Raw genomic sequence first — 13,253 nt, forward strand, 5'->3', positions numbered from 1 at the left:
TACCTCTCTTGCAGCTGTTCGCCTCTCTCCAGATTGCTGGATTCTGACCCCGCAGAGATCGTGTCTCCCTCGGGCTTGATCGTTGCGCCAGTGACTGTTCCCTGCTCCGACGAATCAACGCATTCAGCGGAGTGTTGCTGAAGACGCTGACTGGATCAGGTGTCAGTGGTATCAGGAAAAGAGTGACAGAAACTTACACCACACGCGTGACGATTTCTTCAAGTGAGCTTGAGCGCGAACGTCGGGATTCAGCCATGCTGTCGGACATTTGGCTTTGACGATTCGAAGATGTGGCTTGATATGCGCAAAGTGGTGCGATCGTTCGGTAAGGTCCTATGACAGTCGATGAGAAAAGGTGCGCTACTAAACAACGGTATGAGTGGGGAAACCAACGGTTAAGTTAAACTGCCGGTGGGAAGCGGTGCAAAATGTGCACAGATAGAAACCAGCGGTTTTGCGATACGAAGTGGTGTGACTCGTCGGGGTGAAGAGGGAACAGCGAGCGAGTGGAAGTTAGTTGGTGGTTTGACGGATGGTGGTGTGGGTGAAGAAGAGGACGGGGGGGGCATTTGGCAAACACTCAAGTGTAATGGTGGTAGTGTGACGTGAACCTGCTGGAAGCCCAAAGGGTCGAAGCGACTAAGGCTGGAACAGTAAAGTTCCAAGAAGCGTGACCGTAACAAACCCCGTGCATACAACTGCCAACAACGACAAAATAGTGCACGTGACAGCGGCTGTCAGAGATACACGTGAAAAACACCCTTACGACAACCAGCAGACATATCCAAAATTGCGGATTCATCTCTGGCATTACATCAGCGGCGATAAGATGAGATAATATATGAGTAGATTCGATCGTCGACCCGACAACGGTATGACGTAAAACTACAAAAGGATATCGGTGCCCGTTCGATGGAGCCCTGAGTGATAGATACCCAGAATGACATCCTTCTGGTCCTCTCATACCGCCGTATGCCCGGCTACGGGATACGCCACACGGTATGTTGTCTACCTCCCTGAGAGATGACAAAAATAAGATCAGATGAGATCACATACATGACGAGGAGGATATGATAGATCACATGCAAGATTAAGGGATCAGAAACTCGGGTCAAATGAAGTCCGCACAGGTACATCACCAGACTTCAGAGAAGCCCTTTGATGGCAGCCTGAGTGGGAGTTAGAAATTAGAATGACAACTTTATCATCGTCCTCATCGTTCGTGTGTGCCCGCCTACGTCGTACATCAATGCTCACATGGGAAAGGGAAAAGTCTATTAGGCTATCTATCCGAATTCAGATTACAAGATATGACGCGTGAAAATGAAATTGCTGGTGGTGTTGAACCGCCATAGCAAGACGAGTGAAAGGAATGGCTGCTGGTGTTGAACCACAACAGAAAGGGAAGTGAAAGCAAGGCGTAGTCGGCAGAGATGGAATGAAAGAAGAAAAAAGGGAGCGGGCATCGAAAGCAAGAGGCAGATGATGAAGCAAGACAACTGGTGGCGAGAGTTAGTGATGTGACATGAGAGTTGATAGAAAGGGTGTGCACTTGCCATGAAATGCTAAAATCATCCGAAAACGCAACCAATGCGGATCTCAAATGCGAGGAAAGGGAAACAACTAGAAAAATCGACCTTTATGTTATTGCAAGGCGTTGCGAGGGCTATAACACGCCATTCTGAAGGTCCAAACGGTGCCACCTAACGCGGAGGTGTTCCGAACGGCAGCCGCGGCTGGCGAGCGGGAGGAGCTGCAGCCCCACGTGGATGCGCGAGAGTGCGAGCGAGCGATGGTACTAAGTGCGGAGGCTCGACATCAGGACGGGGTTGAACCGTGTGAGCTTCCTGAACTTCGAGCGGCGACGTGGGGAGACCGGAGGTACGTGGCGCGGCGGGGCCTCCAAGCTGGCGAGCCGGAGTGACCGGAGTCCGCGGAGTAACGGGAGCTCCAAGTTGGCGAGCTGGTGTGACTGGAGTCCGTGGGATGGCGGAATTCCTAACAGGAGTGGGAATACCTCGACGAGGAGTGGTGGGCTCCTGTCTGGCAGTAGGCGTTTGGCGGCCAGGTGTGCGAGGGCGACGACCAGAGGAATCCAACTGACGAGTGGGACTTGGAGTAAAGCGAACACCAAAGCGACTGGGAGTATTTTGCTGTCGAACGGGAATGGCAGACTGCCTCGTGGTCGGAGGCGTCGGACTAACGGGCGGAAGACGTTCGCCGCGTTCGATAGCTGAATCTTGAACCACTAGGCGTGTCATCTCGCGAGCTATAGCAACTTCGCGCTGAAACTGCCATCCGCGTTCGCCCAGCAAGCCATCCTCGTATTCTGCTGGGTAGATCAGCACCTGTGGAGTCTGATCATCGGCGGTAGTCGGGGAAGTGGGCTGCGGGCGCCTAGTAGGAAAGATAGGAGGCCGACGAGCTGCCACTGCGACGGGAGTAGGACTATTGGCCTTATGAGCAATGCGCATAGGCAGGGGTGGGTATATAACTCACCGGCGGTATACGAGTGGTCCGCGACGCTCATCACGAGGGTATCTACCTGTGTCAAGCGGATTCAGAGCTTCCATCGTATTCTCCGCTGCCGCACGGCGATCAATGTCCATAAGTAACTGCGCAGCAACGGGAGTCGGAATTTGAAGCTCAGGAGTGTGAGGACCACGTGGAGGAGTGTTCTCGACGTTCCTGGTGCGTGGAGGAGTGTTCTCGCCGCTCGGGGTCCGCGGAGGTGCGGCACGGCCCTCGCGAAGAATCCTGTCAGTTATCTCCCTCTCAGTACGCTCTTGAAAGATGTTCTCGGTGCGTTGCTGTCTGTCAAACTCAACACTGTCATTCCACCGACGGCGAGCATCACCGCGGAGCTCGACGCGAGTGGGGCTATCGGTCGCAATGGACAGCTCCCCAAGCGGGCGTCCTCCTCGTCCGGTTAACCTGATTCCGTCAAGTGCCGCTGCAGTGGTAGCAGGCAGCACGATCTGCGCCGGCAAGTGGAGATTGTTTGTCGGCGTATTGTATTCTTCAGCAAAGCGATGCATCAACTCCCGGTGGCGCGGAGGATTGAGATTCTCTTTATTCTTTTCCGTGATAGGCTGCTGGTCTGGAGGAATCCTCGGCGGGCGTGGCGTACGAACCGTAGTTTCCGGCCAGAGTACGTCTCCATCCGCATTCATCTGAATACGACCAGGTGCAGTCGGCAGGCGCTGGTAGACGTCCATCGTATGTTCCGGGTAGTCGCGCTCGTAATCTATATGGTGTTGCTCGTGGAGATACAAGAACTGGGTGCGCACGGGGCCACGAAGATCCAGGAAAACGATAATCTTGTGTGGCTCCAGGTGGTTCTTCAGGGGTTTAGGCAGAATTTCGAGCCAGTAGGTATCGTCTAGCTTCGGTGCGGGGCCGTCGTCTAAATCGCAGGTACGGCGGAGGTACTCCACGGCTTCCTTGACAGTGAGGCGAGGTCGGCCAATGTTTATGATCGACGGCGGGTAATCAGGTGGGATTACTGGGTGAATTTGCGAGGTGGTGTGGGGAAGCGTTGCGCGGAGCCGGCATCCGCGTTGGTTGCGGGTGTGGCGACCACCCTCGAACGACGTAGTGTATGTGGCGTAAACTGGTGAAGGAGGCACGCGTGAGTTGCTAAATGGGTGGAGGATGTGGCTGAAAGGAAGATTGTTTGGTTGTTAGCTCGAACAAAGTTGGTTGCCGCCACGAAGCTAGTGACACCAACGTTGGCGATCAGAGCTAGCGAAAGCGCAAGCGCGTTCAGCGGCAGCGGCGGCATACCGACACTTCAAAGTTCTAGTACTGTAAAGCGAAGCTGTTAGCCGGTCCAACAGATGAAGGAAAGTAAGACGCAATTGCTATTTCCGATGATTGTGCGCTAGATACCTACTGCTTGCCCATCAAAATAATTTGTAGTTATGTACACGGGTCATCGAAGAATAAAAATCAGTACATGCCAATATAGGTACCGTATCCATCGGTATTCCAACCCCCAAGTCACGGTCGCATCCTGACCTGCATATTATTACCCGGAATCAACGTTGCCCAATGCTCAGAAGTGCCGACATGAGTATGTCCGTTTCTTGACAGAGGCTTTTTACACACCGTTGGCGCTTTTTGCCGACAGACGACCGTCAAGAAAACGGCCCTGCAATAGGTCAACCTATGTCACAGTGATTACACGAACGGGAAATGCTGTCCACTACAGTAGCAATACCGGACAAAAACCAAACAACCAGCGGAAAACCGTGAAAATTAGATCCATGAGTGCAGAAAACAAGTAAAAGCAAACGAACTTGACGAAATTCCGCCATACGCGAGTCTGAGCCCCGCCTCATCTTGAAAACCCTTGTTCTTACTGGTCATCCAGTTCACCAGCTTTCTTCTCCGACTTCGGATCTTTCTCTCCCTGAGGAGCAGCGGACGCTCTTCTCTTCAAGGCCTCGCGCTGTCTTCTCGGTGGGGTCGTGTCCCTCTTCAGCTCAATTGCGCGCGGACCGCATTTTGCGTTGTGGGCGATATCGCCGGACATGGACCACTCCGGATGCTGCATCTCGTACTGGCGGATCGAATGAGAGCTAGCAACAGTTTCGACGATGTCGTCATCAATTAGGCCCATGTGGCCGGCGATCCTGAAGAGAGCTTGCTGCTGGACCTCGCGGAAGCGCTCCTTCCGCGCGAGGTATCCGGGATCAGTGTTCCCGCGTGCTTCGGCGGTCTTGGAGGACTCGGGAAAGACGCCGGGGATGGGTGCGGGCTTAGGTGTGTCGAGCCACGCGTACTCCGTTCTGCGGTCTTTCAACTTGGCGCTCACGGCTTCAGCCCTAGGGGGTTGAAAGCTGAACCATAGCCGGTTCATCTCGAGTAGTTTGCCACCGTCATCGAACTTGACGCGTTCCTTGATGAGAATCGCGCGGTACTCGGGACGACGCCATGTGAGTGTATTGTCCTTGTGGTTCCCGGGCATCTTGCGGAGAACCCTGTGGAATGGGATATCCGCACGTGTAGCGAGTTTTCCGAACGGCATCGCCAGCATATCTAAACTGGTGTGAGCTGGATCCTTTGCGATTTTGGTGTCCGAGATGATGTTTAAGCCACATACCTAGACCCTTGTGAACGTTGGAGGGGCCGTTGCGATGAAGGGCGGTTCCGAGGTAGTCGCAGATTCCCTTTTGCGTCGTAACACGTCCGAAAGGAATTTGAGAGACCACACGGATCAGATCCTGTTCGGAATCAGCCTCTGCTCACTCTCATCCTACTGTTGAGGTGATGGATATTATTTGCCTTCTCAAAATCCGTGAAGCGGATCTTAGCCTGCACCCTGTTAGCTTCAATTTAAGCTTCATCATTTCTCTAGGATATATTCGGTGATTTACAATCTCCTGCTTGACATTAAAGTCGTCCGTAGCCGTCGTCATAGCCATGGCCATAGTTTATCGTCTCGAGCACGGAAGAAGGCTGTTTTGGTTGTCCCGTTGTGTAGAGCTACACCAGATGTACGAGTTTCTAAGCGTGGAGGAAAGAATAGTTGTTTGAGGGTTCGCACTCGACGACGTAGTTAGGCGTGAGGTTGACGAAAGTTGGAAGCGGACGTTGCTTTTTTACCGTCGCCTGCGACGTCCGGTTAGGGCTGGGTGGCTCGCGATCTAATCTGCGACGGCCACTCCTAGTAAAGCTGTACTAGGTACTCACATGACTGATAGCGACTCATTATGGCGATGATGTATCCAAGGGCGCAGATCGCAAAGTTTCGAAACCATCGCAAAGGGGATAGATGTTGGCCGCATACGTCTATGACATGGGCACGTCACTGGAAAGTACCTACAAGGCGCGTAAGACAGAATTATGTGGTAGAAATAGCTGCAAGATCATCGGTTGTCGTTCAGGTAGCCCACGACTCTCCTACGTGGCTGTTGGTCGAAGAGAACCACCGGTAGGTTTTACGCAGACGATGGTTGCGACCGCATATGTAATCAATTATTATCACTCGTGCCTGGGTCTACAGATCGAGGCTTGTTCACAGAGCATCCTCATGTCAAGATTGCAGTCTAATCTTTGTCTTCTGTGAGTGCGAAAATATCTGGCTACACAGGCTGGGCTACTTTTCCTAGCAGAAGAGTTACAGCGCCGATGATGGAGGGGTGAAAGGCCGACCCTAACCGTGTGTAAATGGAGCTTTTCTTGTTGCGCTTGACGTCTTGCTCCGGTGTAGCCGCAGAGCTACGCCTTTCTCATTAATCCAGTCATGTGCATCGCTGTCACGAACGGGGACGATGCATGTCGCCACAAATTCCAGATGATCTAAATGCGACTATTTTCAGGGCAGACCCTCAATCTTTCACGTGTGATGGAGTGTAGATTGAGGTGACAATGGCGCAGCGAAGGTGATTGACGCGCTAGCCTGCAGTTTTTCTGTGGCGAGCGAGTGAGATATATCTGAGAAACGCCTCCTCAAACAGCTAGCCCTATCCTTCACCTGACGACCCACCTCATCATCGTCCCTTTCTTCCATCCTTTCTCTCTACACTCCTCAGACGACAGACAGCAGCTTTTGTCACTCTCTCCTCCCGACCAATCTCTCCTCAATCATAACCGTCCTTTCTTTTACCTCTCTCCCTACATTGAGCGGACAACGGAAACCAGCTTCAGCAACATCACAACTCGAAAGAGCAACAACAGTTTCGACCCAGCACGACACCGACGTCTATCTGAGTCAGCGCGCAGCTACATACCCTGATCTGGCTTCCTCGCATTCACCCCTCTTCAATCGTGCGATCTAAAGCATTGATCATTCTACTTCTACACCGCTCTGTCCTCGCTCATCACGACTCTGTGGATTCGAGTCGATACAGTCTTTATCGCAGTGCGTTACATGTTCCCTCGATAGGACCTCAATGATGTTAATACCTTCCAGCTATCAAGTCGGCAACGGTTGCATAATCGATAAGCGTACACCCCGCATTACTAGCACGGTACGGATTCCTTCCGATCACTGCTCTTCCGGACGCGAGAATCTGACATCATCAATAGTGCAAACAACCGGCACGATACAACGGGAAGTCACCGAGACCTTCTGCAAGCTACGGTAACCTTTTCCGCCTCCATCATCTAGTTTTCGGACACTAATATCTCATGTCTAGTAATTCATATTCGACTGCACGATCCCCGCTCCGCAGAATCATTAGTATGATTTCGCCAACTACTCCCTCCTCTCCGGGAAACCTACTTCCAGGAACCATTCATTGGTCGTCAAAAGTGCAAGTCCGCGGCACGGAAGAAGAGGCTGCCCGTCTCGGCTGTCGACCAGGTGCGCGCTCTCGTAATCGAGAGCGCCGGCCGATATACATACTGGACAAGCTCCTCGACGGAAGATTCTTAGTGCTGTATGTTGCACCTCCATCTTCGAATCATATTTTGTCACACGCTGACTCCGACCTCCAGCACGTGTACTACGCGGCACAATCAGGGTATCGAGGACGTCCCGAAGGACCACCTGTCGTCCTTCATCCCGATAGAACCGAGCTTCACCGATACCAACCGCCCGACAGTTCGCCTCGCAGACGACCCCGACCGGGCGTTCGATGGCAAGACATTGCTGTTCGTCCACGTGGCAGTGATTGCGTTCGACAAGTTCTTCATGGGATATGTGGGATCGATTGATCCCAAGGACCAATCACTTATCTCCGCTGAGTTCCTCTGCTGGCAGGTAAAGAGGGTCATCGATCCGTTCATGGATCACTCTTTCCGCCTGACGAGTATCGTGGCGTGTCTACACGCGGGTCAGGCCGGCGACCCGGTAGTCGGGCCCTACCACGCTCTCGCTGTTCAGTTAGCGAGACGTGTCGTGAGGGACGACGACATCCTCAAAGTGTCACATCTGTCACATTTTGTGACACTCATCGAGTCATATCTTGATGTCCTCGAAGACGTCGAGGTTGAGAATGACCGGGTGGAGAGGACTGCTTTGGGAGACATCAAGAATCATGAGTCTCGCCGCGCCACTGCCCAGCAGAGTGAGAGGGAGTCTCACTACCAGAGAGAACCCAGGCGGAATTACAACGAATGGGGTAGTTCTGTGTCGCCCTCCTCCGGCAGTGGTGACTCTAGTCAGGATAAGCGGCATCAGCAGCACAAGCGGCGGGCTGGACACCGCGAGGATCAGTATGCGGAGAGAGTGGCCCGGCACAATGACCGTGGCCGCCGCAGCTCTCATTACTCGCCGGAGGCAAGTACCTCGCCGCCCGATCGCCATGGATACGTCCATCAGCCTACCAGATATCGCCACCACTGGCGGAGACGATCGGACAGCCCAAGGAGCCCTCTAGATAGGGCAAGGAGCGGTGGTAATGTGACGCGCCGTCACTCCTAGGGGGTGACAGCAGTTTGAGGAATCGAGGATCGTGGAGGAAAAGACGCAGATATTGCAGATATCTGGGTAGATTTTTAATCTACACGAATTTCCACTAACAATAGTTTTTTCCTTCCGAGTTATTACCTAGATGCTAAATTCGCTGAGGTTGTAGTAGGCGTGCACGGAAGCTTCACAGTTTCAAGAGAAGGTATTGAACTAACTCCCTATTTCTTTCTGCCCGGCGCCTCTGCGCTGGGCCGAAATAACAATCCTCCATCTCGGCATTTTTGCACGAAAGTGGGACAGATTCGTTTCCGGCACAGAAACTGACGTCGGAGTCCTACCTGAGTCCGTGCCAAGGACCGGACAAAGAATATCGGTTATGCGCAGGTTCAATTTATCACTTTGCATGGCCCAATGGAGGCCTCCGGAAGTGGGTTTCTATTGTAGCGACCGTTTATCTGGACTGTGGATGAATTGCGAAAAATGTTTTGCCATAATCTGGATAACTAGTAGTCGTATATAACTTAATGAGAACCCAGAAATAATATCATGCTTCGTCGGAACATGCAGAGGTCAGAACACCTTGAACCATTACTATTAAGTTGAGTCTTGACCCTACACGTAGCCGTTTGCAGCTTGATGGTGTATCGAACGCGTCTTCCGGCGTTGTTTACTATCCGTAGACAAGCGTTCTTCAACACGCGCTGAAAGTTCATACTCTCTTTCGTCTCCTAGAAAATGCCTTCCCCAGCGAATTCAACTTGCTCGCTCACTGTAGCAATGGTATTTGTAAACGTCACAGAATCATAGCCGATCACCCTTGTATATCGGGGCTGAAGGAGCGCATACACAGTAGGAGTATGTAGTGTCAAAACTGACGTAATTAAGGTAAATACCGTGGCCAACCAGCGAGTATAAAAGTGCACGTTTGATGCGAACAGCGTTGTCGGGTACATAGTAGTAAAAGTGATGACAAATTGGATAGAGAATCTTCTAGTTGAAGAGATCCTCTCTATAGAACAACTACTTTATACACACCGGGCGTCCGATATCAGATAGAGGACGGCCGTGTGCACTCCAAGACGGAAGGACCGCCACCCTGGTGGCCACATCCGATCCTACATATACTTCTATCCAGACGTATAATCGAGACGGTGCCGAAGACGTTTTACGACTGTCTTGTTGTGCGAAGGGCCACTCAAGCCTCATGAACAATGTACTTGCCTAGCGAGAATTCAACATGAACACAGAGCCTAATAGTTATGTTCATCTCTACACAGGCCTGCCATTCTGCGCTGCCACCGTTGTTTGGGTTGCAACGTGCGATCGTATTCCCAAAAACCATAATTCACCACCGTTCATCCATCCTAGTATCATGTCATTTCCAACACCAAGAAATTCGGACCGCACTCAATCGGGGCTAAAAGCAATGCTCCGGCGCCACTTCCGCTTCCGCACATCACGGACCCATCTACGGCAGCTGCAATCAGCATAATCTAAGCCCCGTGATCAGCGTATTACTTGCTAGAGCAATACAACTCTACCACGGAATTGTGTATGCTCCCAAGGCACCATCAATGTGCCCCTAGCTCCAGTAAGCGACGAGAAGTGAGCTTGGAAAGGAAATTGTGAGCTTTCGTCCGCAAATGGAAGCTCCGGACATCAGTCTGTACTGGCGAGCCTAGAGAAGGAGATGCTGGAGCCCGAAGACCATGAAAATTGTGGGTTTCCGAGAATGCTGCCAGTGTTCGATGCTATAAAGGGTTGGAGTATCCAATTATCATGGCTTGCCAAAAGGGAATGGGGCGATCGAAATTCAAATTACACTAGGCTGCCGAGGCCGAGGATATCATAGAAATACTGTCGTTCCGGGCAGTGGGGCACAGGGCTGTCAACCGTCCGCTAGTGGACTGTAGCCCCGTCCCGTCCTGGGCAGGCTTTCCAGAGGACTGATCCATTTCGTCCGGAGGATGAAATGCCCGGATACCCGCCAGGTACCTGTAGGTACCTGATAGCACTAGCGCGCTATGCTGACAACTAGTTTGCGAAGTAGTATACCGTATTATCTCACTTGAGAGGTATGGGTATAAATGTTAGTATTATAGGTGCATAGCGCGCACTAGCATAGACTAGAGCGCTTAGGGACTAGCGCAATATCAAAACGCGCCTATGTGCTCGGAGAGAATTCTCGGGCTGTCCTCAGAATGTATTACAACATGTACAAATAGAACTAAAATTCGTTTGCTCGCCAAAATCGTACTCAAAACCATCATCCTCATCCTCATCCTCATTGTCACCTTCATTGTCGGTAATTTGCGGGAAAGAAGTTACATGGCTACGCTGAGGCTTCCCTACCAGCCTGGCACTTCTCCGGGCTCCTAGGTACTGCTGGAAGGGCAACTAGAGTTGAGGTTTGTGGTGCAATCGGTGCTACCGCTGGTGGTGTGGCCGGTGCTGCGACTGGTAGTGCGGCCGGTGCTGTAGCCGGTGCTGCGGCTCGGCGTCCGCGTGCGGCCAGTGCAGCTAGAGGAGCGGCCGGTGCTGCGGCTGGTGGTCCGGCGTGCAGTCGGTGTAGCTGGAGGTGCAACTGGGGTTGCGGCCGGAGGTGCGCTGCGGCTAGGTATTGGGTCCAAAGTGAGTCGACTATTCAACTTCGTTCGGCTCTGGAAGGAATGGCGGCTGGAGGGGGAACCCAACGTGAGGCAACTACGATGGGTTGTTTCCTGCGCCCTGGTGAAGGTTTGAACTTAACTGGCGAACGCGTGAAAGGTGGCCTGGCCAGATCGGTAGATGGTTAGCTATCAAGCTGTCAGAACAACTATGTGAGGGTTTCTACTGGCGGCGGTGAGTCCGATACTTGGTCGTTCATCTTGGTCAATAGATGCATTGTTCTTCCGAGATGTGAGGAGGATGGTACTGTGTACTTGACGATATTTCCAGCTACAGAGTCGTCCGTTCAGCTGTATGAAGATACCTGCCAGCCCCTGAAGGCTGAACACTTGACGTCGCATGCTTGCTCGGCGCGCTAACCATAGACGCACTAGTTCGCGCTTACATGCACTAGTGCTTATAACAGGAGTTTTTATACCCATACCTCTCATGTGAGATAATACGGTGCAGCGCGGTGACTGCCAACAGAATTTTCAGCCTCGAGCAGAATTTTCAACGTCGTCAAACAATCGACCTTAGGGGATAGACACTGCTGGAAGTAGCAACGGGGATGGTGCGAAAGTTCTATACCGTGAGAGACAATGCGAAATGGAACCGCAAAGCCGCACAGCCACACACCTGCGCCACTGTGTGGCGCCACGCCGCTTGCATTGTCCTAGTGTTCCAGTCAATTCCGGGCCCTGTAGGGTATCCGTCCTCATTTCTCCAGCCCGGAAGACTGTAGTCCTTGGTCTCCTCAGCCCGACTAATTCCGTCCCGGGCCGGGCAACCTCAGAGACGGATGGGACGGACGGTTGACAGCCCCGGTGGGGCAGGATGGATAGTTCGAGCGATTTTGATTACTAGATTTCGATGACGACCGAAGTAGCACAACCCGACCCAGTGGGGAAGCTAGAGACTACTTGGGGTAAATGTAGCAAGCAGCGCCAAAGGAGTTTAAACAACGTATTCTTTCGCCTTCGGAGTTTGCGTGTCGTCGCAGTCTTACTGTGCCCTATCTCTCTCTGCCCTGCCTCCGACCAGCTACTCTCATAGAATGACCACGTTGGAATTTCTTTCTGGATAGTGTCGGAAGACGTAACTATGGGTGCATTTTGTCGATGGACGGTGTTGTTAGATCATTGGATGAGACTTTCTATGATAACATGAGTAATACGTATGGTTTACATATAAATAGGCTTGTAAGCCACGTACTCAGAGTTATTCACTCACCGCTACACTAAGAGAAAACACTACCTCTTACGTTTGCATGTTCACATTCGGTTTCACATCCTGAAAACGTCGTCGTAAGAACTGTTCGATCATAACTGAAGTGGAAGGTTGAAACTGAACTGTGCTTGAATTACCTGCATAGAGAAACCGAGAATCAGTGGCACGGCTTAAGATTTACCCGGTGTGTTGGTGTCACTCTGTATTTTGGTGGGAGCTATGGGAGCTGTGGGAGCTGTGGGAGCTGTGGGAGCTGTGGGAGCTGTGGGAGCTGTGTCTTCGATATTACCAAGTGGTCGCTGACTCTTTGCGAGAAGCGAGTTTTTGCTTGGGAGCTTCGTGGGGGCAGCAATATTGTCCAGCCTAGCGATCAATTATGTACATAGCAATGGCCGCGCAGCCAAATGTAAATCCAGCTAATGGCCACGTTTGATCGTGGTCATGAGCCTACATGCTTAGCAAGCCGGCCGGCCACTTTGTCAAGTCGAACTTTTGTCTATCACTCGGCCGAAATAAAACTCTCACGTTGCAGCTTAGAGTACCAAAACATAAGTGTTGATACTTCAGATAACTTTCAAAAGAAACATGATACAGCCTTACTAATATTCTTTACGAATTCCGACCAGGAATTTCACCAAAGGTTGGGTTGCCAGCTGAGGAATCATCAACATTGCCTGCTCCGCAGTTTCTCCAAGTTTCTCACGATTCTGAATCAATGCCGTGGCCCAATTATAGCCTCGGAGAGGTTTTTCCAGGGAAACTTTACCCGGAATCCTCGCTCCTCTCATTGTCGCTTCGACGCCATCCGCGTTTGCTATTCCATTTGTACGTTGGTCAGAGAACGTCTCTTGGTGATTCTTAGGTAGCAAGCTGGACTTCGTTCTGTTACCACCCCCGCACCAACGTCGCCCATCTTCCCTGATTGACCGATTCGGCGATGGTTGTCGAACTTCCGCTAAGTATTTGACTGACATATTGTAGTCTTCGGGTTTGTATTTGCACCTTGCAAGGTCAC

The 13,253-nt window shown here is 51.8% G+C and overlaps 3 protein-coding genes across 3 annotated transcripts; 1 reads left to right on the forward strand and 2 right to left on the reverse strand.

Annotated features, from left to right (window-relative positions):
• Window positions 1-1,798: 1,798 nt before the first annotated feature.
• Window positions 1,799-5,435, reverse strand: BZA05DRAFT_416731 (uncharacterized protein; the record flags this gene model as incomplete). The annotated part of the gene is made up of 9 exons (XM_051485418.1): window positions 1,799-1,972; window positions 2,205-2,397; window positions 2,500-3,584; window positions 3,787-3,801; window positions 4,111-4,153; window positions 4,365-4,985; window positions 5,108-5,228; window positions 5,265-5,319; window positions 5,382-5,435. 9 exons carry the CDS (start codon window positions 5,433-5,435, stop codon window positions 1,799-1,801), a joined length of 2,361 nt encoding a protein of 786 aa, XP_051341440.1.
• A 1,467-nt stretch (window positions 5,436-6,902) lies between these two features.
• On the forward strand, window positions 6,903-8,374 carry BZA05DRAFT_442798 (uncharacterized protein; the record flags this gene model as incomplete). Its single annotated transcript, XM_051486788.1, has 4 exons — window positions 6,903-6,954; window positions 7,036-7,090; window positions 7,146-7,388; window positions 7,447-8,374. 4 exons carry the CDS (start codon window positions 6,903-6,905, stop codon window positions 8,372-8,374), a joined length of 1,278 nt encoding a protein of 425 aa, XP_051341441.1.
• A 2,066-nt stretch (window positions 8,375-10,440) lies between these two features.
• BZA05DRAFT_390682 (uncharacterized protein) lies at window positions 10,441-11,331 on the reverse strand (the record flags this gene model as incomplete). The annotated part of the gene is made up of 3 exons (XM_051482911.1): window positions 10,441-11,065; window positions 11,112-11,157; window positions 11,196-11,331. Coding segments are annotated over 3 exons (510 nt in total), but the record flags the coding sequence as incomplete, so codon positions are not given.
• Window positions 11,332-13,253: the final 1,922 nt, after the last annotated feature.

The sequence above is a fragment of the Tricharina praecox genome, assembly GCF_024521635.1.
Source record: "Tricharina praecox strain CBS 144465 chromosome Unknown BZA05scaffold_6, whole genome shotgun sequence".
NCBI lineage: Eukaryota > Fungi > Ascomycota > Pezizomycetes > Pezizales > Pyronemataceae > Tricharina > Tricharina praecox.